General features: G+C 42.7%; 1 protein-coding gene across 1 annotated transcript in view; it reads right to left on the bottom strand.

Annotated features, from left to right (window-relative positions):
- The window catches only part of LOC119741318, an 84,490-nt gene that overhangs the window by 36,771 nt on the left and 20,405 nt on the right, over positions 1-27,314 (bottom strand). Inside the window, exons 10-23 of the mRNA XM_038217068.1 lie at positions 25,544-25,684; positions 24,273-24,485; positions 13,660-13,932; positions 12,868-13,140; positions 12,062-12,334; positions 11,273-11,545; positions 10,472-10,744; positions 9,682-9,954; positions 8,875-9,147; positions 6,305-6,556; positions 3,261-3,515; positions 2,288-2,536; positions 830-1,072; positions 319-561 (exon numbers count right to left, since the gene is read on the bottom strand). Of these exons, the coding sequence (XP_038072996.1) occupies positions 319-561; positions 830-1,072; positions 2,288-2,536; positions 3,261-3,515; positions 6,305-6,556; positions 8,875-9,147; positions 9,682-9,954; positions 10,472-10,744; positions 11,273-11,545; positions 12,062-12,334; positions 12,868-13,140; positions 13,660-13,932; positions 24,273-24,485; positions 25,544-25,684 (3,507 nt within the window). The remainder of the gene's footprint in view (positions 1-318; positions 562-829; positions 1,073-2,287; positions 2,537-3,260; positions 3,516-6,304; positions 6,557-8,874; positions 9,148-9,681; positions 9,955-10,471; positions 10,745-11,272; positions 11,546-12,061; positions 12,335-12,867; positions 13,141-13,659; positions 13,933-24,272; positions 24,486-25,543; positions 25,685-27,314) is intronic.

The raw sequence follows: 27,314 nt of genomic DNA, 5'->3' as shown, positions 1-27,314 counted from the left end.
GAAATGGAGTTGATATAATAAGCCTGCTGAAGATATGTTTAGTAGATACAATAGGACGATGCAATTTGGTTTTGGTGGATGTCTTTTGATTGTGTCTGCCATATCTCAAAAAGACTTACTGAATTTGGTACAACGGAAAACAAAAAATCTGAAATGCATGGCTACCGGTACTATAGTGAAAAAGTATCAACAGATAATTTACTAATTATCACAACCAGAAAAATGTTCTGACAATCTTCACTAACACATCATATTTCACCATCACAGACTTATTATTTTTACAAATTCATAAAGGAAACATGCTTCATGCCAACTTACCGACCACAGTGACGACAAAAGAGCAGTTGGCGGTATTCTGTGCTTCATCCGTTGCAGAGATAGTCACACTGGTGTTTCCAAGGTTGAAAGTGTCGCCAGACTCGTGGCTGCTGACCACATTATCCACACCAACATTGTCCTGGTACTCCAGTGTCACCCATGTGACGTTTCTTGTGGCTTCGCCAGGATCCGTACCAGTTAGTATAACCTGTGGACAATTGGAGAATGTGGGCGGCTCATCATCTGTCAACAAAAAAGATGAAAATACAGTTTTATTAAAAATGGGTCAAATAAAGTCCATAATCACCCTGTGATAGAATATGGGTTGATTTGAGGCAAAATTGGACAAAAACAATCAACTGGCTTCTTTAAGATGTCAGTCGTCAATTGACACATTTTTATCTTCATATTTTATTTAGAAAGTGCGGGAACCACTTGGGATGACAAAAACCTTTCCATTGCATAAAGTGCAAAATACGAAGAATAAAGTCGAAATAACTCTAAATATTACCTTGGACGGTGACCAGGAATGTGCAGTTTGCCATGTTACCGGAGATATCAGTGACATTGTACATGACGGTGGTGTTCCCCAGTGGGAATACGTCACCTGGCCTGTGTGTACTTTCATTTGCAGATACTCTGTCATTGTCAGTGAATGTGGGCTCTTGCCAGTAGACAGTGGCATTACTCAAGCCAGTGTCAGTTATGTTGGTTATATCAGCTGGACATCCGGTAATAGTAGGAGCTTCCAAGTCTGTAAAATAAACCAAAACAACAGACTCAACAATTGAATGCTGAGTAAGGGATTATGTGCAGGATTGGCAATCTCCTGTCCGAATATGTTAAGGCCAACAGGGGCACTTATGGCTTCTGACTAGGGACCTTTGAACAAAGACATTGACAAACTGAGGAACCGGTAACATAGGGCTGGATAGCTGAGTTGGTAGAGCAGCAGAATAGCTATCTGGAGGTCACAGGTTCAAACCCCACTCCAGCTAATTTCCATATTCAACTTTTAAAATATTCTTAAATTTACTTTTAAAAATCCACAAATCTGTGGCAAAAAAGGGAAACTGTAAATTAAACAAGATGAGATATCATAACTTGTATGCAGTCAGCGGCAGCGGAACGCTTTTCAAACGGGGGGCCGGCATCACCAAAAAGGGCACTTGCTCAGAAAAAGAGGCACCTTCCGTCCGTGTGAAGGAGGAGAAGTTGTGGAGGAGAAACTTGTGAAGGAAAACATGTTATCCGGGACAATATTTACTTACAACATTGAAATACACTTTTTCTTAAATGTTTGCTTTAAAACAAAGTTAAAGTCTTAATTCCCTTACTCAAAAAAATTACAGTACGTAGACTTAGTGCTGAAATAATCTCAATAAAGCCGTATAGTTACGTTATTGTTCACTTGAGAGAGCCCTTCGGCCTCCGGCACACCTCCGGCAGTAACCTCTCTGGGTCCGCCCTTGCATTTGACTAGTTAGGCCTTTGCAAAGGGACCCTTTTGTTATCATGAGAGGGACACTGTCTACTTTTGATGGCCAGTTCAATGACCATTTTATTCGCTTAAGTAGCACTTTTATTTGTGTACAGGCCCGTTTTTGAGAGGCACTTTTGCATTACAAGAGAGGTGACAATTTGTAATGCTTTCATGTGTGCGTTTGAGGGGCAGTTTGTTTCCATCTCGAGGGGGCACATTTATGACCGCGAGAGGGACACTTTTGTTGGCGTGGCAAAATCGGGCGGGGAGGGAACTGCCGCGCCTGTTTGCAGTTCATGTAAATAGTAGAAAGTATAAGTGTTTGAACATTGATGGGATATTCTATTTTCACTGTTTCTTAATGATTCAATGTTCAGACAAGCAAAGGCCTTTGTTTAGACATGACAAAGAGAAATCAAAATAAGTTAAGTTTGCTTCTAGCTTTGCCTAATTATGAGGTATAATTCATAGAGTGTTTGTACTGACCAACAACTTGAACTTCAAATTCGCATATGGCAGTATTTCCAGCAGCGTCATAAGCAATGTATTGGATGGTGGTATTTCCAATGGGAAGCAATGCTGGACTTGTATAGGACGAATTGACTGCGGTAACTGCGACGTTATCTGTAGCCATAGGAGCAACCCACTCATAGCTGGCCGTGTTGTTACCGGGGTCGGTAGCGAGAGGGTGCACGGAAGACTGTGGACAGCCAGTGAATACTGGACTCTCTTCATCTACAAAGCACAAACATTACACAGAACAAGGAAAAAGTTAAACGTGTCTTAATTTCGGATCAACACTTGAAGATAAGGTCATCCTTGGATGGGACTCAACAACAATAGCGTGAAATGTAGGCCCAAGTTATCTTTCAAACGTGTCTCTTGGGGAAGATGGGTGCTACAATTTAACAAAGAATATCATATTTTGAGGTCAATCGTCGCTGATACAAAAAAGTTTGTTTGACATTCCCCTTTTGGCCATCAGCCTCGGTTGACAACCGGTATCAAATGAGGGGAATAATCCTCATAGCGATTTTTGGCAAGGTATACACCTCCGGAGTTGGAAAATATGTGAAAGCACTGCAGCGGTGGCAGCTTTTGGGGTGCTATCACCTTTTTTCCTCAAAATGTCCATCAAAATGCTTGTTACCACTCTAGGGGCGATACTACCTTGCGCATGCGCACTACAACCATTTATGCCCTAATTCGATACTGACCAAACCCCCAGGCTGATGGCCTACTTCATCCCTGGAACCAGTTTCGTTTTTGCATTTTCTTTCAGCAAGTTCAATTCTGTCCCTAATTCCTGATACGCTTGTAAAGACATCAAATAAAATAATTACATGGTCGCATAATCAACCTAATATGTGTCTATGTCAATACATATTTCATATGTCTCTTTTAGTATATCACGGGGGAAATTCTTATTGGATAGCATACAGTTTCATATGTTACCTACCATTAATAATCAAAGTAAAGACACAAGGTTCAGCACTGTTTCCCGACGCATCTGTTGCATTGTAGCTGATCAACATTTCTCCAGAGGAGAAATACGCTGGGAGCATAATTTGTGGGTCAGACACCGGAACGATTACTTCACCAGAATTATCCTCAACTCTCGGTACGGCAAAATCGACAAGAGCCCTGCTCTGTCCTGCCGCAAGTGTATACTGCAGCCTATTTGGGCATGTGATAAACACAGGAACACCAATATCTGCAACGGACAAACGGAAAACAAAAAAAATGACCCAATTAGATACAAAACGAACACTGCAAATAGAGTATATAAAAATGAATTCAAGGTATGAACTGGTGAGGAACATGTCATGGTGAGGATGATTGTTTAGTTACGCATGGGCCCCATTCCTATTACTTATAGAGAACGAAAATTGATTTCTGGGTTATTGGACACGCCGAGCTGGTTAGCGATATTCAAAACCAACAGGAATGACGTGGATAGAGGGCGGGTATTGTATTTTGAGGGAAATTATGAGGTAAAACGATGTTGAAGACAACAAAACACAACACTGAAAATAAAGTTGGTGATCACTGCAAATGCACAGTAGATGCGGAAAGCCACATTGATAAGCATTATTGCATCAGTATTTTCTAGAAATAGATAAAATTGTTTAAGATTTCACAAACATAATGGGTCATTAGAATTAAAAGAAGACTGCTTAAAGTTACACAAGTCATTTCGCTAGATCACACAAGATCATAGGCTAGCTAGTCGTCTAGGAAGCAAAACACAATTGCCACACTGAGGTAAAGTCGGACTCTAAATCATCGCGGCATCTCTATTATCGTTGCATGAGACATTTTTTGTGTGTGTGTTGCCAAAAACCCTTCATGTGGCGGTTTTTATCTTGTTCAGGCATAAAGGACTTTTTGCTGAGTTGTATAAAAAAGAACAATTTTAAAAAAGTTGCGTCTTTCGGGACTGTTAATAACGTTCAACAAATTTCCACGTTTTCCAAAACTTGCAGATTTTCCCTCACCGTGTCTGCTAAAAGTTATCGTCGATATGTTAACATAAATCTTTAACGGCGCACCGTGTAAAGTGAATTTTGCCCCCACACTTGCCAATCAGTAGACTTGTCTAAGTGCTTTTTGTCTCTTTTCGGGGGAGTGGCATGGTCTTAAGAAATCATCCTGCAGGCTTTATAGGGAAATATTAGACTTTATTCAGGGGATGTTTTGGTCAAACATTAACTATGAATAAAGAAGTTGAGATCGATATAAAAACCACTTCCCTTCCGGCCGCCTCCCCTACCGTGATAGTATGGAGTCCAACTCCATTCACATACTCCGAGCATGTCTATATTCACAGGCATCGTACATGGAATCAATCACACCACCGTCGAATTTGATTTAAATCAATTTGAAAAGTAAGAGTTATACAGCACAAAAGAGAGGACAATTCAGGACGGTTGGGGAGCAATCTCTATTCCGATCGGGAAACGTGGTTCGTACCACGATAATACAACGTCCCATCCTATATTTTTGAATCTGCACTATTTGGCTACTTACCTCCTAACCAGCCAAGCAATCTATTTACCCAAGAATGATGGAAGTAAATGTCTTTATGATTGAAGTCCTGAAACATTTCATCTAATTTTTGTCAAAGCCCATCGTGGCATTCTGAAGAACCTACGTTGCGTTTGCGTTTGCATTTGTGTTTGCGTTGTGTTCGCGTTTGCACTCCCGTTCCCGTTTCCGTCAATTCAAAACTTCTATTTACATACTTTCCAGTAAGTCGAATTAAGTTTTCAAATAAAAAGGGTAATTATATAAATTAAATAAATAATAATAGTACATATATCTGAAATTACAAACGACTAATTGTATTACAGGAGGATGAGAAGTATGGGACTGTTCATTTAAACCGTTGCTTGTGGAGAACAGCCTAACACATATAAACAGACAATATTATACAACACCTGAATAAATCCCCGTCATCTGATTGGTGAATTGTAGTGACATATTATTATTCGGTATAATGCACGGTGCGACCATGCGTTATACCCATGCGTTATACCGTTTCACTTTGCGCATGCGCAGTAAGGACGAATGCCTTCGACTGGCTGCGGTTTCCGGTTCGTTAGTGTGACGTCACCTCCAGCACTTTCTGCACGATTGGAACCGGAAGTTAACGCAGTTCGAGCGTTTGCAGCCAATGGGCGCTAGTAATCAATGGTGGGCGCGCGTGTATGACGTTTTTACTAACGAACCGGATACACATAGCTACTGTGCGTAAACAAACAAAATGGCAGGCGATTGTAGTAGAGGGTTTAGGCCTACAACCTCGTGCGACGTGGGTACGATCTTGCAGCGCCATGTTGTTTCCCATCATGCCTTGCGCGACCGTAACCCCTGGAATTGTGTAATTTAAATATACCGAAATACGGTATATTATAATTCGTACGTGACGTTACGTGCAAAGCCCGGCGTGCAATGTTCGAAATGCCCGCGCAGTACGCCGTGAATAGCCATTCAGCGTCATTTTACGTCATCATCACAGTCGAGGCTGGAGGGTTTATGGTCCTTACCGATGAAGAAAATAACAGATCTTTTAACTAACACAGACGCTCCCAGTACAAAAAGACAGATTCAGTATGCTGTCCGACGATTGGAAGACTTTGCACAACTCGTAGGAGGAACGTCCATTGAAGCACTCAGTGATGCAGAACTGGACAACTTTTTGTCGCGATTTTATGCCGCACTTCGGAAGAACAGCGGTGAGTTGTACACCAAGAAACTATGCACGCAATCCGGAACGGACCGCATAGCCATTTCAAGTCGGTAAACATTTATTCAGGTGTTGTATAAAACAAATAACGAATGTTTTACGTTCGTGCGATGGAAAGAATAATTTCATTCGGTGACAGAGGCTTCGCCTCGTGGAATAGAACATTCAATCTGTCACCTCATGAAATCATTCTTACCATCACACTCACAAACATTCGTTATTTGTATAATGGTATACAATATTGGTATACTCACCAATCACAGTAATGTTGAAGACACATGTTGTTGCCGTGTTGTTTGCAGTATCCGTGAATGCATATGTGACCTCTGTGACCTGAACAGCAGTGAAGTTATCCCCAGGGTTATGTGATGAGGAAACTGTTATATTTTCCGTCGAGTCGACGTTATCGGTTGCGTTTGGTGGAGTCCACGTGAAGCTCAGTGTTGCCTCGGCTGTCTCATTTACCATATTTTGAGGACAGTATGCAATCACAGGGGCTTCAACATCTGATAGTATAAAGCAAAAACCGCATTAACCCATTTCTTAATTAAGCGTCTTCGCGAAAGTCAAGTAAAACACACATCATCGCGACTGTAAGCAATTCATTTTTTTCACGTGCCAACCGTGACTTCAGAGGACAGTGAAATCGGAGCACATGCCATTTAAAGACCAGTGATATTATATAACTAAGCCTCTCCATTAAACACTGCATTTTGTGCTTCCGAACACTCTTTATGCCTTTTACAAGAAACGTGACACAAAGACATGAGACAGGCAGACATGAGACAGACAGACATCAGACAGACATCAGACAGACAGACAGACAGCGTAGGATCTGTTAATATAGGATGTCGCTGTTGTTGTTTACTTAATTTGTCTTTTTTTCTCTTGTTGTTTCTTGTTTGTACCATATTTGTTTGTATTTTTTTCTGTGCTCCGGTTTATCATCCTTCATTCTTGTCTTGTATTATCGTTTTAGATGTCGTCTTTTTATTTGATCTAATTCTGTATGTCTTTCAAGTCTTGTCGTCAATAACGCGTTGTAAATTGTGTTCTTTCGTCGATTCTGTCTTCTTTTGTATCATCTTCTCGTTTTTTTCTCGTTTTGTATCGTATTGTCTTAACTCGCCTCGTCATGTTCTCCATTCGTTTTTCTCCTTTTGTCTCGTCTTACTTATGTGTTCTTGTGATGCCATTTATCTCGTTTGTTTTGTTCCGTCTTGTCTTTTGTCTAAACGTTCTGCTTTTGTCGTTGTTGACTTTTTTTTCAAATTTACGCTTTATCCTTTCTGTTTTATTTTTTTTTAATGTTAATGTTACAGTTTTACTTGATCTTTTAATTAATGTAGTTTATCTTGTTTTTCTTGAGTTCATTGTCAGTTGTATCTATATTTTTATATTCAGTTTTATTGTATTGAATCACATTTTTTTAATGGTCGCCATGGGTCTGGTTATCCATATATTTTGATGGAAGTTTCTTACTTGTGTAAAGTGGAATCCGGAAACCAGAATTAGATGCTTTTGATGTTTAGCTCATGCGCATGCCACACGCATTCTTAGAGATGAAGCGCATGCGCATTTTGGTATTCCTATTAGCCCGGGGCATATGTACTACCTGAGTGCCACTCGCACGAGCCTTGCGCCACCGCAGAAAATGTCTTCCACCGGATTTGACTCTGTTCTTGACAGCTGCTTAAAAAGCTTTCGTTAGGCCAAAAAAAAAAAATATTCGGTCTCTGGTCAGACCAAAGTTCCGGAATTGACGCGGCCACGCGGCTTTTTTTTTTTTCCTTCAAGCTTGAATTGTACATACACGGCGGGTACTATTTTGCTTTTTTGGTGTCCTCGTGTACATTGGTGTCCTCCATAATTTGCCTTGGTGCTTTCGATCACTTGCCTTGGTGCAATTTCCCATTCCTTGGTGCTCTGTGAAAAAAAAATTGAGGAGGTGCGGAAATAGAGGGCGCTGTTGGAGCTACCGCGGAACATTTTGGAAAAAAAAAAGATCGACGCGCATGGTTAAAATCGACGCGCGCGCTGACCAGAGACCGACTTATTTTTTTTTTGGGCCTTATGTATAAATATTTAAAACAAATAAAATAAAACATATATAACTCGAAATTCAGTCAAAGTCTCTTTGTAGGAAATATATATGTCCTCCTATACCCCGAACCAGAGCAGGTAAACGATCTTTTCATTCTGTTGGGACACAGGTTTGGAACAACTTGGCACCTAATGTAAAACTGGCCAATGATCTCACGTCTTTTGAAACTCTGTACTTGGCAAATAAATAGATGATTGTTACAGGTGTAAAAGGATTAACCATATATAAAACCCACACCACTCTCCAAGAACCTTAAATTTTAAGGTTCTTGGAGAGTGGTGTGGGTTTTATATATGGTTTTTACTTTTAAAAACAGTTGCCTTCTTATGGACAAGGGACAATCGATAATTCACTTTCTAATATTAACAAGCTAATGTAATTTTTTTAATTTGGGATTATTGTTCCATTTTAAATCTTTGTATCTATAGATAGTCTGTTTTAATCTATGGTTTAAATTTTGTGTGGCTTTAATTCCTTGGGTTCTTTTATGGTAATGTATTCATTATGTCTTTTATTGTGTGTGTGGGGTTTTTTGGGGGGAGGGATTTTTGCCGTTATTATTATCATGTTATCATGTTTTTATGTAATCCAGGGCCCACAGGGAGAACGGTTCTTTGATATTTGACGGGGCTACCCTGGTAAAATAAACCGAAATAAATAAATGAATAAATTATACATAACATTAATTTTGTGTTGCTGAAAAAAAAAACACACCCTTACCTATGACTGTGATGGTGAAATTACATGACCCTTCATTGCCAGCGACATCAGTAGCATTGCATGTCACTGTCGTCAAACCAAATGCATAAGTTCCATTGGACGCTACAATGTTGCCAGCTTCATCTTGACATGTGATGTTACTAGAATCAATTGCGTCCACATTGTCAGTAGCTGAAGGCTGTGGTGACCAGGGTACAATGGCAGTTGACATTCTACTGTCTGTACTCATGGAAGGGACACTAGTAGGACAAGTGACTTCCGGAGCTTCAGTATCTGCAAATTAAGGAGTTAGAAATCACCAGTGCAGGGCACGTCAGTTGCCTTCTCTTTGTATCTTAGGAATTAACAAAAGCCAAAAGCTTTGATCTACTTGCGTGTGAGAAAAACCCAAAGGACTAACCGACTCATCCTTGCAAGGCCTAAAAGATTATTCATACTTATTTTAACAAAGCAGATGTTTCTTTTTAAATAACCAATTCAAGGTCAAAATTCGTCAAGAAAAAAATCAATCAAAATTGTTGATGCTTGCCCACTTCAATTTATCCAAATTTTTTTAACAAGATATTGTTGTTTGGTATTAAATATAGCGCTCTTCAATCAATCACCCATCCAACTACTAGCTCCTCCGATCCTTCCCTCCAGCCGATTACCTTATCCCTTTCTTGGCCTTTTACACTTTTATGTTACTCAGCCTTTAGGATCGACAGTCCTTTTCTTTAAAAAAAAAAATGACAGACAAAAACTGCTGAATGTGACCAAAAATACACCCTCCATTAGAGAGCCTGTGACTTACAGGAACACACTTACCTATGACTGTGATGGTGAAATTGCATGACCCTTCATTGCCAGCGACATCAGTAGCATTGCATGTCACTGTCGTCAAACCTAATGCATAAGTTCCATTGGACACTACAATGTTGCCAGCTTCATCTTGACATGTGATGTTACTGGAATCAAATACGTCCACATTGTCAGTAGCTGATGGCTGTGGTGACCAGGGTACAATGGCAGTTGACAGTCCAATGTCAGTACTCATGGATGGGACACTACTTGGACAAGTGACTTCCGGAGATTCAGTATCTGCAAATTAAGGATTAGAAATCATGAAACTTGCTTTCTCTTTGTATCTCAGGAATTAACAAATGCCAAAAGTTTTGATCTTCTTGTGTGTGAGACAAAAGCAAAAGACTAACCGACTCATCCTTGCGAGGCCTACAAAATCATTCATACTTAATTTAACAAAAGCACTTGTTTCTTATTATACGACACAAACAAAGGAAAGACTCGTCAATAGATATCATTCAAACTTGTTGATGATCATAGAAAGTAATTTTTCAACGTATCAAAAGGTTTGTATCGAGATTTCGTTGTTTGAAATTTAAGATAGCGCTCTTCTATCAATCATCCATCCAACTACGAGCTCCTCCGCTCCTTCCCTCCAGCCGACAACCTCATCTCTTTCTTGCCCTTCAACACTTTCATTTTACTCAGCCTTTAGGATCGACAGTACTTTCTAAAATGGAAAACAAGAACTGCTGAATATGACAAAAAATACACCCTCCACCAGAGAGCCTGTGTCTTACAGGAACACACTCACCTATGACTGTGATGGTGAAATTGCATGACCCTTCATTGCCAGCGACATCAGTAGCATTGCATGTCACTGTTGTCAAACCTAATGCGTAAGTTCCATTGGACACTACAATGTTGCCAGCTTCATCTTGACATGTGATGTTACTAGAATCAATTGCGTCCACATTGTCAGTAGCTGATGGCTGTGGTGACCAGGGTACAATGGCAGTTGACAGTCCACCGTCTGTACTCATGGATGGGACACTACTTGGACAAGTGACTTCCGGAGCTTCAGTATCTGCAAATTAAGGAGTTAGAAATCACTAGTGCAGGGCACGTCAGTTGCCTTCTCTTTGTATCTTAGGAATTAACAAAAGCCAAAAACTTTGATCTACTTGCGTGTGTGAGACAAACCCAAAGGACTAACCGACTCATCCTTGCGAGACCTACAAGATTATTTATTGTTGTTTTAACAAAGCAGATGTTTCTTCTTAAATAACCCATTCAAGGTCAAAATTCGTCAAGAAAATCAATCAAAATTGTTGATGCTCGTCCAGTTCAATTTATCCAAAATTTTGTAACGAAATTTTGTTGTTTGATATTAAAGATAACGCTCTTCAATCAATCACCCATCCAACTACTAGCTCCTCCGATCCTTCCCTTCAGCCGACTACCTTATCCCTTTCTTGGCCTTTTACACTTTCATGTTACTCAGCCCTTAGGATTGACAGTCCTTTTCTAAAAAAAAAAGGAAATAAAAACTGCCGAATATGACCAAAAATACACCCTCCATTAGAGAGCCTGTGACTTACAGGAACACACTCACCTATGACTGTAATGGTGAAATTGCATGACCCTTCATTGCCAGCGACATCAGTAGCATTGCATGTCACTGTCGTCAAACCTAATGCATAAGTTTCATTAGACACTACAATGTTGCCAGCTTCATCTTGACATGTGATGTTACTGGAATCAAATACGTCCACATTGTCAGTAGCTGATGGCTGTGGTGACCAGGGTACAATGGCAGTTGACAGTACACTGTCAGTACTCATGGATGGGACACTACTTGGACAAGTGACTTCTGGAGATTCAGTATCTGCAAATTAAGGATTGGAAATCATCAAACTTGCTTTCTCTTTGTATTTCAGGAATTAACACAAGCCAAAAGTTTTGATCTTCTTGTGTGTGAGACAAAAGCAAAAGACTAACCGACTCATCCTTGCGAGGCCTACAAAATCATTTATACTTATTTTAACAAAAGCACTTGTTTCTTATTATACGACACAAACAAAGGTGAACATTCGTCAAGAGATATCATTCAAATTTGTTGATGATCACAGAAAGTAATTCTTCAACGCATCAAAAGGTTTGTATCGAGATTTTGTTTGGAATTAAAAATAGCACTCTTCTAACAATCGCCCATCCAACTACCGTCTAATCCGCCCCTTCCCTCCAGCTGACAACCATATCCCTTTCTTGCCCTTTAACACTTTCATTTTACTCAGCCTTTAGGATTGACAGTACTTTTCTAAAATGGAAGAAAAAACTGCTGAATATGACCAAAAACTACACCCTCTACCAGAGAGCATGTGACTTACAGGAACACACTTACCTATGACTGTGATGGTGAAATTGCATGACCCTTCATTGCCAGCGACATCAGTAGCATTGCATGTCACTGTCGTCAAACCTAATCCATAAGTTCCATTGGACACTACAATGTTGCCAGCTTCATCTTGACATGTGATGTTACTGGAATCAAATACGTCCACATTGTCAGTAGCTGAAGGCTGTGGTGACCAGGGTACAATGGCAGTTGACATTCCACTGTCTGTACTCATGGATGGGACACTACTTGGACAAGTGACTTCCGGAGCTTCAGTATCTGCAAATTAAGGAGTTAGAAATCACCAGTGCAAGGCCCGTCAGTTGCCTTCTCTTTGTATCTTAGGAATTAACAAAAGCCAAAAGCTTTGATCTACTTACGTGTGTGAGAAAAACCCAAAGGACTAACCGACTTATCCTTGCGAGACCTACAAGATTATTTATTGTTGTTTTAACAAAGCAGATGTTTCTTTTTAAATAACCTATTCAAGGTCAAAATTCGTCAAGAAAAAAATCAATCAAAATTGTTGATGCTTGCCCAGTTCAATTTATCCAAAATTTTGTAACAAGATTTTGTTGTTTGGTATTAATGATAGCTCTCTTCAATCAATCACCCATCCAACTACTAGCTCCAACGATCCTTCCCTCCAGCCGACTACCTTATCCCTTTAATGGCCTTTTACACTTTCATGTTACTCAGCCTTTAGGATCGACAGTAGTTTTCTAAACAAAAAATGGGAGACAAAAACTGCTGAATATGACCAAAAATACACCCTCCATTAGAGAGCCTGTGACTTACAGGAACACACTTACCTATGACTGTAATGGTGAAATTGCATGACCCTTCATTGCCAGCGACATCAGTAGCATTGCATGTCACTGTCGTCAAACCTAATGCATAAGTTCCATTGGACACTACAATGTTGCCAGCTTCATCTTGACATGTGATATTACTGGAATCCAATACGTCCACATTGTCAGTAGCTGAAGGCTGTGGTGACCAGGGTACATTGGCAGTTGACATTCCACTGTCTGTACTCATGGATGGGACACTACATGGACAAGTGACTTCCGGAGATTCAGTATCTGCAAATAAAGGATTAGAAATCATGAAACTTGCTTTCTCTTTGTATCTCAGGAATTAACAAAAGCCAAAAGTTTTGATCTCGTTGTGTATGTGCGACAAAACCAAAAGACTAACCGACTCATCATTCTGAGGCCTAAAAAATCATTCCTACTTATTTTAACAAAAGCACTTGTTTCTTATTATACGACACAAACAAAGGTAAACATTCGTCAGGAGATATCATTCAAACTTTTCGATGATCACAGAAAGTAATTCTTCAACGCATCAAAAGGTTTGTATCGAGATTTTGTTTGGAATTAAAAATAACACTCTTCTAACAATCGCCCATCCAACTACTGGCTAATCCGATCCTTCCCTCCAGCCGACAACCTTATCCATTTCTTGCCCTTTAACACTTTCATTTTACTCAGCCTTTAGGATTGACAGCACTGTTCTAAAATGGAAGACAAAAACTGCTGAATATGACCAAAAACTACACCCTCTACCAGAGAGCCTGTGACTTACAGGAACACACTCACCTATGACTGTAATGGTGAAATTGCATGACCCTTCATTGCCAGCGATATCAGTAGCATTGCATGTCACTGTTGTCAAACCTAATACATAAGTTCCATTGGACACTACAATGTTGCCAGCTTCATCTTGACATGTGATGTTACTGGAATCCAAGACGTCCACATTGTCAGTAACTGATGGCTGTGGTGACCAGGGTACCGTGGCAGTTGACAGTCCACTGTCTGTACTCATGGAAGGGACACTACTAGGACAAGTGACTGCCGGGGCTTCAGCATCTAAAATATATAATAGGATAAGATTTAAAACAAAATATTACAAATACCAAACATACAAATCATTCCTGATGAGGATTATCTTCTGAAGAGTCAAATGATTAGTTGATTAAAAAGATGACAATTCAAGAGAGAAGTAAATGACAATGTCTTCAAACGAAGTGATTCCCGTAGAAAAAGTATGGCTTTGATGATTAAGCCCAAGTAGTCACCCTGATTCATTATTATGATAGCACTAATAATCCGACAGGTAATTTCCCTAAATCATTAATACATTTGTTTCATGCTATTATTTCAGCAGTTATTATTATTATTTTTTTTTTGTCGTTGAGATAGATCATGCTTTTGGCCATTCACAATGCAGTGCACCACCAAGAGTTTGCCATGGAGGGTCCATTTTTTAAAGTTTATAGTTGACATAAGATGGCCCATTTGAATAATTGTCAGTAGACAACTTGAGCTAATTTGTTATAGAATGGGGCAAAGCGTTCTCCCGTCTTACAAAAAAAGCCCACCACATTAAAAAAGAAAAGAAAAAGAAAGGGCAACATATACTCGAATCACACGCGAAGCTACTGGCCGGAAAAAAAACTAACAATTTCAAATGTCCTGCTCTGCGAATTTGTCGACCATCTCCCACAATGCACTGGGAAAAATGAACTCTCCGTGGAAAACTCTTGGTGGCGCATTGCATTGCGAATCGCCGAAATAACTTTTGTTTTGTTTTTATTAAAGAATTGTTGACTATATGGGCATGTTTTGACCAAAATTTCACATAATTTTGACCATCCTTTCTCGTATCATTTTCGAATGCTGACTTTCCACTGGAAATTCAAGTGCAGTCAATTTGCTATACTGAATCAAATCTCAAAAGCACCCAACCCCTGAAGATTTAAAAAAAAAACAATGCCTTCAAGATCTGATTGCCAAAAAGGCAAAAAAAAATCCCTTTTCAGATGGATATCAATAACTATATAATCATTAGTGAAGTGAAAATATTATTTATTTTAAATACAATTTTGAACACTGTACGTACTGTATGCATGTTACTATAAGTACAAACCTCATGATAATGTGGCGGAAAGTGTTCAGTTGTGACGTCATACCATAGCACTAACGCTTAATCACTTGTGTGCAGTGACCGGGCGGAGCTTACGAGCTCCGTGGCTGCTGCGCGTACATGATTGGCCAATAATTCCCCATAAGTTTAGCGCACCATAGGGTTAGTACACGCACATGGTTTGTAGACATGACGTAGCGTCTGGTACATGTATATAAATGCGTGCCTGGGGAGCGCGCGGGGTTTAGTTCTGTTTTCAGATCAGGTTTTTGTAGCGGTTTGGTTCTAGCGGCTTGTTCAGAAGATAATCGTTGTTAGGTGAGATACTAGTGTGTCTAGGTTCGGGGCTCAGCTGTTTTGGGTGTTGAGTGCCGAGTGTCTGGAGGTAGCGGGCTAGAGCGTAGCTGCGACAGCGGGCAGAGAAGTAGGTAAATTACTTGTGCTCTGCTATGTGAAATTGCTTAGGCGATTTGTGTACAAAGTCTGTGTAGCTGTACTGGGGTTGCGCTGGTATGTGTAGCTGGATTCTTGCTTACACACACGGCGTAGCGAGTACCCTGCTAACGGACTGTATACATTGCTAAGCGGCTGTTGTGTGCTTGTAACGCTGTGTATTGCTGACTCGGTGATTCATTCCTAGCGCTGTGCATAGTTGCTCATTGCTGCCATTGTTGTCTAGTGCTTAATGCTGTGTTCGTTGTTGCATAGGCAAGCAGCGGGCTATCTCCAGTAACTAAGGACCCTGTTAATAAAACAACCCACCGAATCACATCCTAATTGTTGTACTTGATTATTGTTGAATAAATTACGATCATTGTTGTTTGAGATTACCGACAATTCTGCTTCCGGTGTTTATGTTTACAGGTTTATTGTGCAATTAATTAACAGAGATAAATAATCAACACTTATTCATAATCGGGCGGTAGATTTCCACCAAAACGGACCTGCACCCTTAGCCTTGAAGGTCGCTCTGAGTGATCTCTCGTCTAGGGAAGAGCCTTGGTTTGGGAAGATTGTCTTCACCCCACTAGGAGTCAGACTTATCCTAACAGACTTGGGTTGGCCCGGGGGGTTCCCGCCACAAATGGTGTCAGAAGTGGGATGATTGTGAATGATTAAGTTCATTTCTCTGTTGAATAATTGAATTGTACAATTGTTGAATTGTTGTTGTTGATTTCTGCGGTGATTTCGGTGGTTGTTTGGAATTATGAGCAAGGGCTCGAAGTGCTGAGGCCGAGGTGCAAAGACTGCGTTTGGAAGCCCAATTTCTGCAATGGGAAAATGACCTCATTGCAAAGAAGTTGAAGGCTGCCATGGAGTTGCAGTTGGGTGTTTCCCCGAAGGAAGGAAACATGGGCACGCCAGGTGGAAGCCGGCGTGTGCTCCATCGGGTTGATTCTGATGTTAAGCTCAGGTTGCCCGAAGAGACTTCCGGTTTTGTCTCTGGAGCAACGGAAAGAGTTTCAGGCGCAAATATGGTGCCTGAGTTAGCCCCTAAAGTGGGGAGGGAGGTGACTTTCATGGAAAGTTCGCCTCAGAAAGGACAGAGCTCAGGGATATTCCCCCGAGCGCAGTCGACGCCTGTTGCCAGGAAGACGGATGATCCAAATGGTGATCTGATGTCGTTCATCCCTGAAGGTGGCGTGGAACGGGGTTTGGCGAGTACCAACCCGTTCGTTGGTGACATGGGGATGGTAAACCCTAAACAGGTGAAGAGCGAATTGTTAAGTTTTGCGACTCGACCAGTCGAGGCGAAGAACAACAGTTCAGCTCAGGTTGACATCTCGTCGGTAGGTCCGTGGCCACTGAAAAGAGAGGCACGGGTCCATAGTGATGTGGGTCAGATGGGTAGTTTGGAGCGACCAAATCGCAGGCCAAACATAACCCCTGATCGGTACAGCGGAAAGGTGCTCTGGAAGGAGTACTTCCGCCATTTTGAGTCGTGTCGTGAGGTGAATATGTGGAGCGAGGAGCAGGCTGCGAGGTGGTTAGCCGCAAGCTTGCAGGGAGACGCTCTACGGTTATTCGGTGACTCTGGCCACAAGTATACGTATAGTGCGCTTGTAAAGTTGCTGGAGCGCAGGTTTGGGTCAGCTCGACAGAGTGAAAATTATCTCGTCGAACTGAGACATCGGCGCCAAAAGCCGAAGGAGACTTTGCTTGAATTAGGGCAAGCGATTCACGAATTGACAGCGAGAGCATACCCTGAGTTGCAGGAAGATGCTCGTGAGAGGTTGGCTAAGAACCACTTCATAGATGCTGTTGACAGTCATTCAGTTAGGGAGGGCATCAATAGGGCTCGTCCAAAAACTTTGGATGAAGCAGTCCAGGCTGCCCTGGAGACTGAGAATTTCGAGAAGGTGGAACAGCACAAATTGCTGGACCGGAAGCCCGCTAAATTGGCAAGAGCTTTGGGTTCAGTAACTGAACAGAGGCTGGACGCTCTTGAGGAAAATCTCAATAAGCAGGCCAAAACTTTGGACTCTGTGGCTGAATTGGTGAAGTCTTTGTCAAGTCAGATTAAAGGTCAAGGTCAGGGTAAGGGCGTGTTGTCTCCCCAGACTCACAAGCCCGGGAAGCCTAAACCTGGGGCCTTGCGGTGTTTCAGATGTGGTGACAAAGGGCACTTTGCCCGGGAGTGCAAGAAAACTCCAAAGCAGGGAAACGTCAGTCAGCCCCCCGTAGAACCCGCGGGAAGGCTGAGTGGTCAAAAGGGTTCAAGAGACAACACGGTGACAGCGAGGGTGGTGGTGGAGAGAAAAAGTCGAAGCCTGGGGATGGGCAACGAGTCATAACTCTGCCTAATCCCAGTAGTGGAGCTCGTTATGGTTTGTTTGTTGATGGGATGGTCAGGACGACAAAGTGTCGATTTTTGATCGACACGGGGTCCACCGATACTTTGATAAATAGTATGGTGTACTACCGAATTCCTAAGGAAAAGAGACCAGTCTTACAGACAGAAGACGTGCAGGTGAAGCAAGTTGACGGTAGTCAGCTAGCCGTGTTGGGTATAGCTTGGGTAGAGGTACAAGTGGGTCGAACCACGCACCAAGTCAGGGCAGTGTTTGTTGACATGAAATACTGTGGTATCCTGGGCATGGATTTCCTGGTACCCACAGGTGGAAATTTAGATTTCCAGTCGAAAGAGTGGAGGCTCAATGGTGAGCGAATCAAATGTGCGAACGGTGCTGGCGAGCATTTTGTTGGTCGTGTTGTAGTTTCTAAAACTACGGTGATTCCGTCAGGTCATGAGGCCGTGGTTCCGGGTATAATTGCTCGGATGGGTGCCGACTTGATCGGGCCTGCCATGGTAGAACCGATGGAAGGTGGCAGTGACCTAGCCAAGAAGGGCTTGGTGTTGGCAAGATCTCTGGTTGAGACTGAAGCCGATGTTGTTGCGTTGCGGGTCTTCAATCCCGGAAGGGAGAAAAGAGTTGCACGTGAGGGTACAACAGCGGGACTGATCTCCCAGGTGGAAGTTAGTTCAATTCATGGTAATTTGGATAGGGTGACAAATGCTGGTGAAGAGTTACCCCAGCACTTGCAAGATTTGTTTGAGAGGGGTACAGCCAATGTGGAGGCTATCTACCATGAGGATGTCCGGAAATGTCTTGTAGACTTTCAGGACGTGTTGTCCAAGGGTGACCATGACATTGGTCGCACGGACGTGGTGCAGCATCACATAAATACTGGTGATGCCAAGCCGGTGAAAGAACGGATGAGGCGTCATCCGTATTGCCATCAGGAGGAAATCCAGAGGCAAGTCGGTGATTTGGAAAAGAGGGGGGTGATTGAACCTTCCGACAGTCCATGGGCGGCAAATGTTGTTTTGGTTGACAAAAAGGATGGTACGAAACGCTTCTGTATTGATTACAGAAAGTTGAATTCGGTGACCATCAAGGATGCTTATCCTGTGCCGCGCATTGATGAAACATTCGATGCGTTGGTTGGAGCGAAGTGGTTTTGTACACTTGACTTGGCGTCGGGGTACTGGCAAGTCGCTCTGGATGAGGACGCCAGCCAAAAGTCAACATTTGTTGTGAGAAACGGGTTGTACCGGTGGAAATGCATGCCTTTTGGGCTGTGCAATGCCCCGGCGACATTTGAGCGGCTCATGGAAAAGGTCATGGCCGGTTTGCAGTGGGAAATCCTACTGATTTATTTGGATGACATCATCGTGTTTGGGCAATCGGTGATGGAGACCCTAGAACGTCTCCGAGTTGTGTTGGACAGGCTAAAAAGCGCTGGGCTTAAGCTCAAGCCCAGCAAGTGTCATTTGTTTCAGAAGTCGGTGGCTTACGTAGGGCACATTGTGTCCCAAGAAGGGGTTGCCACGGATCCCCAGAAGATTGAGGCAGTGGCAAATTGGCCGGTTCCGAAGTGTGTACGAGATGTGCGAAGCTTTTTAGGCCTCGCATCGTACTACCGGAAGTTCATAAAGGGGTTTGCAGAAGTGGCGAGTCCACTTCATGCGTTAACCGAGAAGTCAAGAGAGTTTAAGTGGACTGAGAGTTGTCAAGAGGCATTTGACGAGCTGAAGGGCAGGCTTCAAGCCGCCCCAGTTTTGTCATATCCAATGTCCGAGGGTGACTTCATCCTGGACACCGATGCCAGTGGTGAAGGTATCGGGGCAGTGTTGTCGCAAGTCCAGGGTGGTGACGAAAAAGTGCTTGCGTATGCGAGCCGGAAGCTCAGCAAACCTGAGCGAAATTACTGTGTCACTCGTAAAGAGTTGTTGGCTGTGGTTGTGTACTTGAAGTATTTCAAACAATACTTGTACGGCCGCAGGGTAACGGTCAGAACTGACCATGCCGCATTGCGGTGGGTACTTAATTTTAAGAACCCCGAGGGTCAGCTGGCGAGGTGGATTGAGGTCCTGTCTCAGTATGACTTGGTCATTGAGCACAGGAGTGGCAAGAAGCATGGTAATGCTGATGGGTTGTCGAGACGGCAATGCAAACAGTGCGGCCGTGAGGAGGTGGTCAAGGAGGATGAGGCAACTGGTGTAGTACCCGAGGTTCAGCCTCCGGGGAGTGAGTTTTTGGTTAGGGGCGTAGCTGCCCAACCAACCCTGTCTCGCAGTGCTTTAAAGGAAGCACAGTCACAGGATGACACCATGAGTTGGCTCATAAAGTTGAAGGAGGACGGTGATGGTCGTCCTGAGTGGAAGATGGTTTCGCACTTGTCGGCAGCCTGTAAGACCTATTGGTCACAGTGGGACCAGTTAGAGGTCCGGGAAGGAGTTCTGCATAGGAGGTGGGACTCCGACGACGGCAAGTCCGTCCGGTGGCTGTTGGTTTTGCCACTGAAGTTTCGGAAAGAAATTCTGTCGGAGTTGCATGGTGGGCAACTGAGTGGTCATTTGGGGGTCAGCAAAACTCTGGCCAAAGTCAAAGCCAGGTACTTCTGGCCAGGCATGTCTGCGGACGTGCGGTCTTTTCTCCGAGGTTGCAATGTCTGTGCGAGGAGAAAGTCGGCTGCCAAGAAGAGGGTTGCGCCCCTACAGCAGTATCGAGTTGGTGTTCCGATGGAGCGAGTAGCAATAGACTTGCTCGGGCCATTGCCCGTCACGGACAATGGTAATCGTTGGGTGATGGTGGTTGGCGACTACTGCACTAAGTGGATGGAAGCATTTCCGCTTCCTGACGCTACTGCAGTTACAGTCGCGCACACTTTGGTGACTGAGTTTGTCTGTCGATTCGGGGTGCCCCAAGAACTTCACTCTGATCAGGGCACAAACTTTGAGTCAGAAGTGTTCAGAGAAATGTGCCAAATTCTCGGCATTTCGAAAACTCGGACAACCGCCTATAATCCGAAATCGGACGGCATGGTTGAGAGGTTTAACAAAACCTTGGTCAACATCGTGGCGATGCTCCTTGACCCTAGGTGTAGGCAGAAGGACTGGGATGAGTTCCTCCCCTTTGCGACCTTCGCTTATAGGTGTACGCCGCAAGACTCGATTGGGGAAATCGCCCAACATGATGATGATGGGGCGAGAGGTGAGTGTCCCAGTGGATCTGGTGACAGGGTGTCCTGAGGTTGAGGTGGAAGCCACTGCAGACTTCGCTGAAACATTGCGAAGTAATATGCAGGAGGCCCACAATAGGGCGAGGAATTGTCTCGGGAAAAGTGCCCGGAGGCAAAAGAAGAATTTTGACAGGAGAGCGTCTCAGCATGGGTTGAGAGAGGGCCAATTTGTGTGGCTACACAACCCTGCGAAGAAAAAGCACATGTCCCCCAAACTACAACTTAGGTGGGAAGGACCATGGCTTGTTGTCAAGAAGTTGTCAGATGTGACAGTTCGGATCCAGCTTAAGCGTAATGGCAAGCCAAAGGTAGTCCATGTAGACCGACTAAAACCGTATGTCGGTGAGGCAATCGAAACGTGGGATTGTCAGTCCGGGGAACAGGTGACAGAAAGCCTCCCCATGGATGAAATCCCCGAGGTTCAAGATGACAAAGAGTCGTCTGAGGAGTTGGCTGAAGTGGCCGAAAATGAGGTTCCTGTGGAGGATTCCATCACTGAAGATTTGAGTCCGGGTAGTCCAGCCGATCAGTCAGAACGGCAGGATGAGTCAGCACCAAGACGGTACCCAAGACGGGCCCACAAATTGCCCCTGCGGTATCGTTAGAGTCCAGATTTGTTGTTGAGGTCGTCCAAGGGATGAGGCTCCAGTCTCCCCTGTTTCGTCCCCCGCATCCTCCATTCCCCCACTGGAAGAGGTGGCGAGGCAATCCCAGCCACGCCCCGAAGTTTCCAATTCCAGAGAGACATCCCCCCTGTTGAAGATGAGGACGGCAGCTATACGGGTCCAGTCATCATCTCAGACGTGGCCGTGTGGCAACATCATCGTCTCCGAAGAGAACTACCAGATGTTCTACAAGCAAGTGTCTGTTGATGAGAACGGGCGTCCCGTCGAGAAGTGAACGACGTGTTACAGTTTAATGGTTTTTTTGTTTAACTAAGGTTTCTAAAGTTTTCTAAGGTTTTAATCAGTTCCAAGTTCTTAAATGTTTTCTTAAAAGTTTTGTTGAAAGTTTCATAAATGTTTTTATACAAGTTTATTGTCGGTTAAGAAAAAAAAATGTATATAATTAAATTGGAAAATCCGTTGTTTAAACTCTGTAAAATTTATCCCAGTTAAATCATGTAAAAGTCGATTAGCGAAAATCTTTCTAACAAATTAAGTGTACATTTCATCAGTCTTAAATTATCCTTAAATTTCTGCCTTTAATCTGTGTAAAATAAGTGCAAATTTTCCCCTTAATTTTTGTGTGAATATTAAATGAACTAAAATTTGGCCTAGACGAGTGTAATTTTCCTTAAATTTCTTGTGAATATCTAATGAGCAAAAATGTGATTCAGATGCTGTACGATAATTACCTGTGAAATCTTGTGAATATTTAATTAGCAAATTTTGGTGAAGTTGGACATGTACATGGATTCTCGACACGTTGTACTGTGCAATTACAATCTTGTGCATATTTAATGAGCTGAATTTGGTGTTCTTGCACATGTGAAAAATTTGTACATGTAAGTTACATGTAGGTAGAGTACATGTTATATTTTGCACATGTTAAGCACATGTACACATGTAAAGTACATGTGAGGAAGGTACATGTTATATTTTGTGAATATTTAATGAACTTTAATATCAGCTTCCTCTCTTATGTTTTCTTTTGAATTTCAAAGATGAAGTTAAACTTTATGTTTTCTATTGTAATTCAAAGAAAAAGTTAAGTCTTATGTTTTCTTTTGAATTTTATGGATGAAGTTAAGCTTTAAGTTTTGTATTGAATTATTTTGAAGATGTTAAGATGTAGTCACACTTTCCTTTTATTTTTGTATTATGGCTTTAGAGTATGGGGACATCCTCTGCCATGCTCGGGCCTTGTGGCGGAAAGTGTTCAGTTGTGACGTCATACCATAGCACTAACGCTTAATCACTTGTGTGCAGTGACCGGGCGGAGCTTACGAGCTCCGTGGCTGCTGCGCGTACATGATTGGCCAATAATTCCCCATAAGTTTAGCGCACCATAGGGTTAGTACACGCACATGGTTTGTAGACATGACGTAGCGTCTGGTACATGTATATAAATGCGTGCCTGGGGAGCGCGCGGGGTTTAGTTCTGTTTTCAGATCAGGTTTTTGTAGCGGTTTGGTTCTAGCGGCTTGTTCAGAAGATAATCGTTGTTAGGTGAGATACTAGTGTGTCTAGGTTCGGGGCTCAGCTGTTTTGGGTGTTGAGTGCCGAGTGTCTGGAGGTAGCGGGCTAGAGCGTAGCTGCGACAGCGGGCAGAGAAGTAGGTAAATTACTTGTGCTCTGCTATGTGAAATTGCTTAGGCGATTTGTGTACAAAGTCTGTGTAGCTGTACTGGGGTTGCGCTGGTATGTGTAGCTGGATTCTTGCTTACACACACGGCGTAGCGAGTACCCTGCTAACGGACTGTATACATTGCTAAGCGGCTGTTGTGTGCTTGTAACGCTGTGTATTGCTGACTCGGTGATTCATTCCTAGCGCTGTGCATAGTTGCTCATTGCTGCCATTGTTGTCTAGTGCTTAATGCTGTGTTCGTTGTTGCATAGGCAAGCAGCGGGCTATCTCCAGTAACTAAGGACCTTGTTAATAAAACAACCCACCGAATCACATCCTAATTGTTGTACTTGATTATTGTTGAATAAATTACGATCATTGTTGTTTGAGATTACCGACAATTCTGCTTCCGGTGTTTATGTTTACAGGTTTATTGTGCAATTAATTAACAGAGATAAATAATCAACACTTATTCATAATCGGGCGGTAGATTTCCACCAAAACGGACCTGCACCCTTAGCCTTGAAGGTCGCTCTGAGTGATCTCTCGTCTAGGGAAGAGCCTTGGTTTGGGAAGATTGTCTTCACCCCACTAGGAGTCAGACTTATCCTAACAGACTTGGGTTGGCCCGGGGGGTTCCCGCCACAATAATAATACCTTTCACAAACTCTGCCAAAATATACAGGTAGGTCTGCCATGAAGGAGACATCTGTGAGTGGTGCAGCGTTGATTTACCCATTCCTCTTGTACTAAGAAACGTTACTTGGGGCTTTTAAGTTGTAACTATATAGGCCTACCCGGCGTCATGGGATTCCTGAAGTTTGCTTGAACTCCTTTTTCCTTATCCTATACGAGATTACCTCTACAATACACAGAATTTCAAATGGTCCCCATTATTAATCTGTTGCTGGCTACAAATCTTTTATTATTCTGACCTCAACTCCGAGCAAAAATGAACAACACAGACCTTCAAAGGAGATGTCATCAATGGCAATGTCAGATCTCCATGTTCCGGCAGTTGTGGCCTCAAATGCAATCCTGAAGCTTGCTGGCAGACTAGTCAACGCAACCGTTGCCTGTAGCCAGGTTACACTATTCGTTTGCTGACCAATTCGAGAAAAGATCAAAAAGCCTTGGCTTATGTTACCACTCACTGGCGTCACAGACACATTGAGATCACCTGAGGAAGCAATTCAACAACTGTTAAAAACAACTAGAAATTGACTTTAATAATAAACCCTCTTTCAGAAAATGCTTTCAACCAAATTAATTTTCCATTTTTTTTGGCTGGCCGAGGCATTGTTGATGAGCCTAATAGTAAATTATAAAAGACCCAAGTGTAACAGCCATCTTAGAGGGCAGACTTTTTTGTTGTGATATGCATGAGTAAACCTTTTGTACACTCATTGTTTCTACAATAAATATCAAATGGATGTCCTCCAAGATGGCCACTACGCATAAGGTATGCCATGCAATGTTGAGCCAATCAACTGACAGAGCGAGATTTAAGCCTTCGATCCCTGGAAAGCCGTACTGGTGCTCTCGGGCTTTCACTAGCCTCATTTTGGTGTCATTCTCCCAAGATTCTATGTCTTTATCCATGGGATGCTAGCCAGAAGCCAATAAATCATAAGTGTCATGGTGCCATGGTGCTAGGGTGCCAGGGTGCTAGGGACAACACGCAAAGCCACAATAGAACAACTTTAGCAATGCTGCTGATGTTGTTAATTTTCAGATGGGATCACTCATAATTTATAGGCCCACACTAAAGGCTGAGTTTTGACCCATCCATGCTAAACAATAGTTTATGTTGAATTGTAAAATAGGCTATTTTCAGAAGCCTCTACAGGGTCAATTCCAATTCCTCGTCTGAAACCACCCCCCCCCCCCCGTTTCAAAAAATAAAAATGGAGCTTCTTTGAAACCCATTCAAAACAATCCCATGTTGCTCCTCTCCTGGACCAAAACTTAATGAGTCACTTGTCAAATGATTTATCGTAATTAACGACAAATGTACAATCAAGGGCGGATCCAAAAACACAACTTTTGGGGGGCCAAAAACAAATTGTGTCTCCAAATTTTTGGATTCTCGATGTTCTGTGGTGCGATCTGAGGCAATTTCGGACCAGTTTAGCCAATGTTTGGATCCGCCCTTGTGTACAATACATGCCAAAGTTAACTATTAAAGCTCAAAATCGAAACAAGATAATTTTTAGAACACCACAATAACCCATTTACCTGTTTGAAACCCAAACATGTTGTACCAGAAAGTGAATTCGTGTTTTCCAGTAACGTTAGACACAACAGGACTTAACAAGACAGCACTAGCCCCAACGCTCACTCCATGGGTTTCCAAGAACAAGTAAATTCCATTTTCTCCTGTAAAATAAAAGACAAAATGTTCACTTTAGTGGTAGAACCAGTATCTGTGGCGCTAGAATTCTTTTTTTTTTCGAATTTGAGTTTTAAGTAAAATCTGAATGCCCTACATGTGGTAACACATGCACAACTTGTGAAAAACAGAACCAAGGTGCTTCAAGCAAAAAAAAATTTTTCCCAAATCTGAAATGACAGTTTGTGCACTAAATGAAGATACTGACGATTTTGGTTCTGATTATGATTTTTAGGTCATGATGACTGAAGATGTGACAGGGAAAATTGAAACCCGAGAGACAGTATATACAAAAGGTACCCAAATTAGATAATGACCACATTTCTAATCAATGGTCAAAGGGTGCAATTATGTGCAACCTCAGAAGAATGAAGGCACAAAGGTAGATAAGTCAAAGAAGACATGTGTCACTGTATAATAATCAAGCAACCAATACCGTCGTTGGTGAACCGATTCGCTAGTAAAAACGTCATATACGCGCGCACCACTGATCACTTAAGTTGCGTTAGCTTCCAGTTCCAATGGTTCCATTGTTACTTAATATCCAGTGGGCGTGGTTTAAAATAAACTGACGTCACACTAACGAACCAGATAAAAACATGCGGAAATACACTGTGGCCTTTGTGATGATTGAGGGCCAGAGCACACCAATGATTGAATTGCGTAGAACAACTGCAAAAACGGTAGACCTTGACATACGTATACAGCATCACAATATGGCAGTGATCAATAAACCACGAAGGCTTCAAACTGCAATGGCAGAAAGCTCAATGAACTAAAAACAAAATTTGCCAAGAACGCCTATCCAGATGTGTTGGTCACATGCCAGGCACTGTCCATCTCGAACTTGACAAGCGACGCCAACTGTTACGCCACCGAGACGATCAAAAGTTTGGTAACTGTCAACAAACCAAATGGGAAGATGCGAGTCTGCATCGACCCCAAGCCCCTAAACAATGCCCTCAAGCGGGGGTATTACCCACTGCCAGTGATCGACAACATCTTGCCACAGATGTCAGGTGTGAAGATCCTCACTAAAGAGGACTGTAAGGAGGGTTTCCTTCGTGCGAACTTGATACAGAATCCACCTACCCAACCACCTTCCAGACACCATGGGGGTGATATGGCTACAACGAATGCCTTTTGGCATCAGTCCAGCCCCTGAAATTGTTCGAATTTCCACAGCCGGGCAATTTTTGAATTTTAGTCATCCCCGATCGCCCCCCCCCCCCCCAACTCGCTGGCACAGAGTTTCGCCACTGTGAGCCATGCCCTTACCCCAGCAGAGACACGCTACTCACAAATCGAAAAGGAGCTGCTAGCTCTTGTGTTCGGAATGGAGTGCAACCACCACTATGTCTACGGTCGCAAAATTACAGTGTGGACTGACCACGAACCACTGATTTCTAGTATACTCGATTAGCCAATGCATACTTCTACAATAGTCTTGATAGTCCGGTACAAAGCGTTTTCCGTAGGGAGATTCCATCCACAATAGCCTTCCTCAGAGATGCTAAAACCCCATGCCTGATAGGTTTGTGATGTACATGTATCTCACAAAATCGTGTACTCTGCAGGAGCCATATAGCTACAGTTCAATTTGGTTTAGTGCACTGG

Source organism: Patiria miniata, unplaced genomic scaffold, assembly GCF_015706575.1.
Source record: "Patiria miniata isolate m_02_andy unplaced genomic scaffold, ASM1570657v1 HiC_scaffold_5, whole genome shotgun sequence".
In the NCBI taxonomy this organism is placed as follows: Eukaryota; Metazoa; Echinodermata; class Asteroidea; order Valvatida; family Asterinidae; genus Patiria; species Patiria miniata.
Note: the sequence above shows the minus strand (reverse complement) of the source record. Positions and strands in the feature narration are given on the sequence as shown.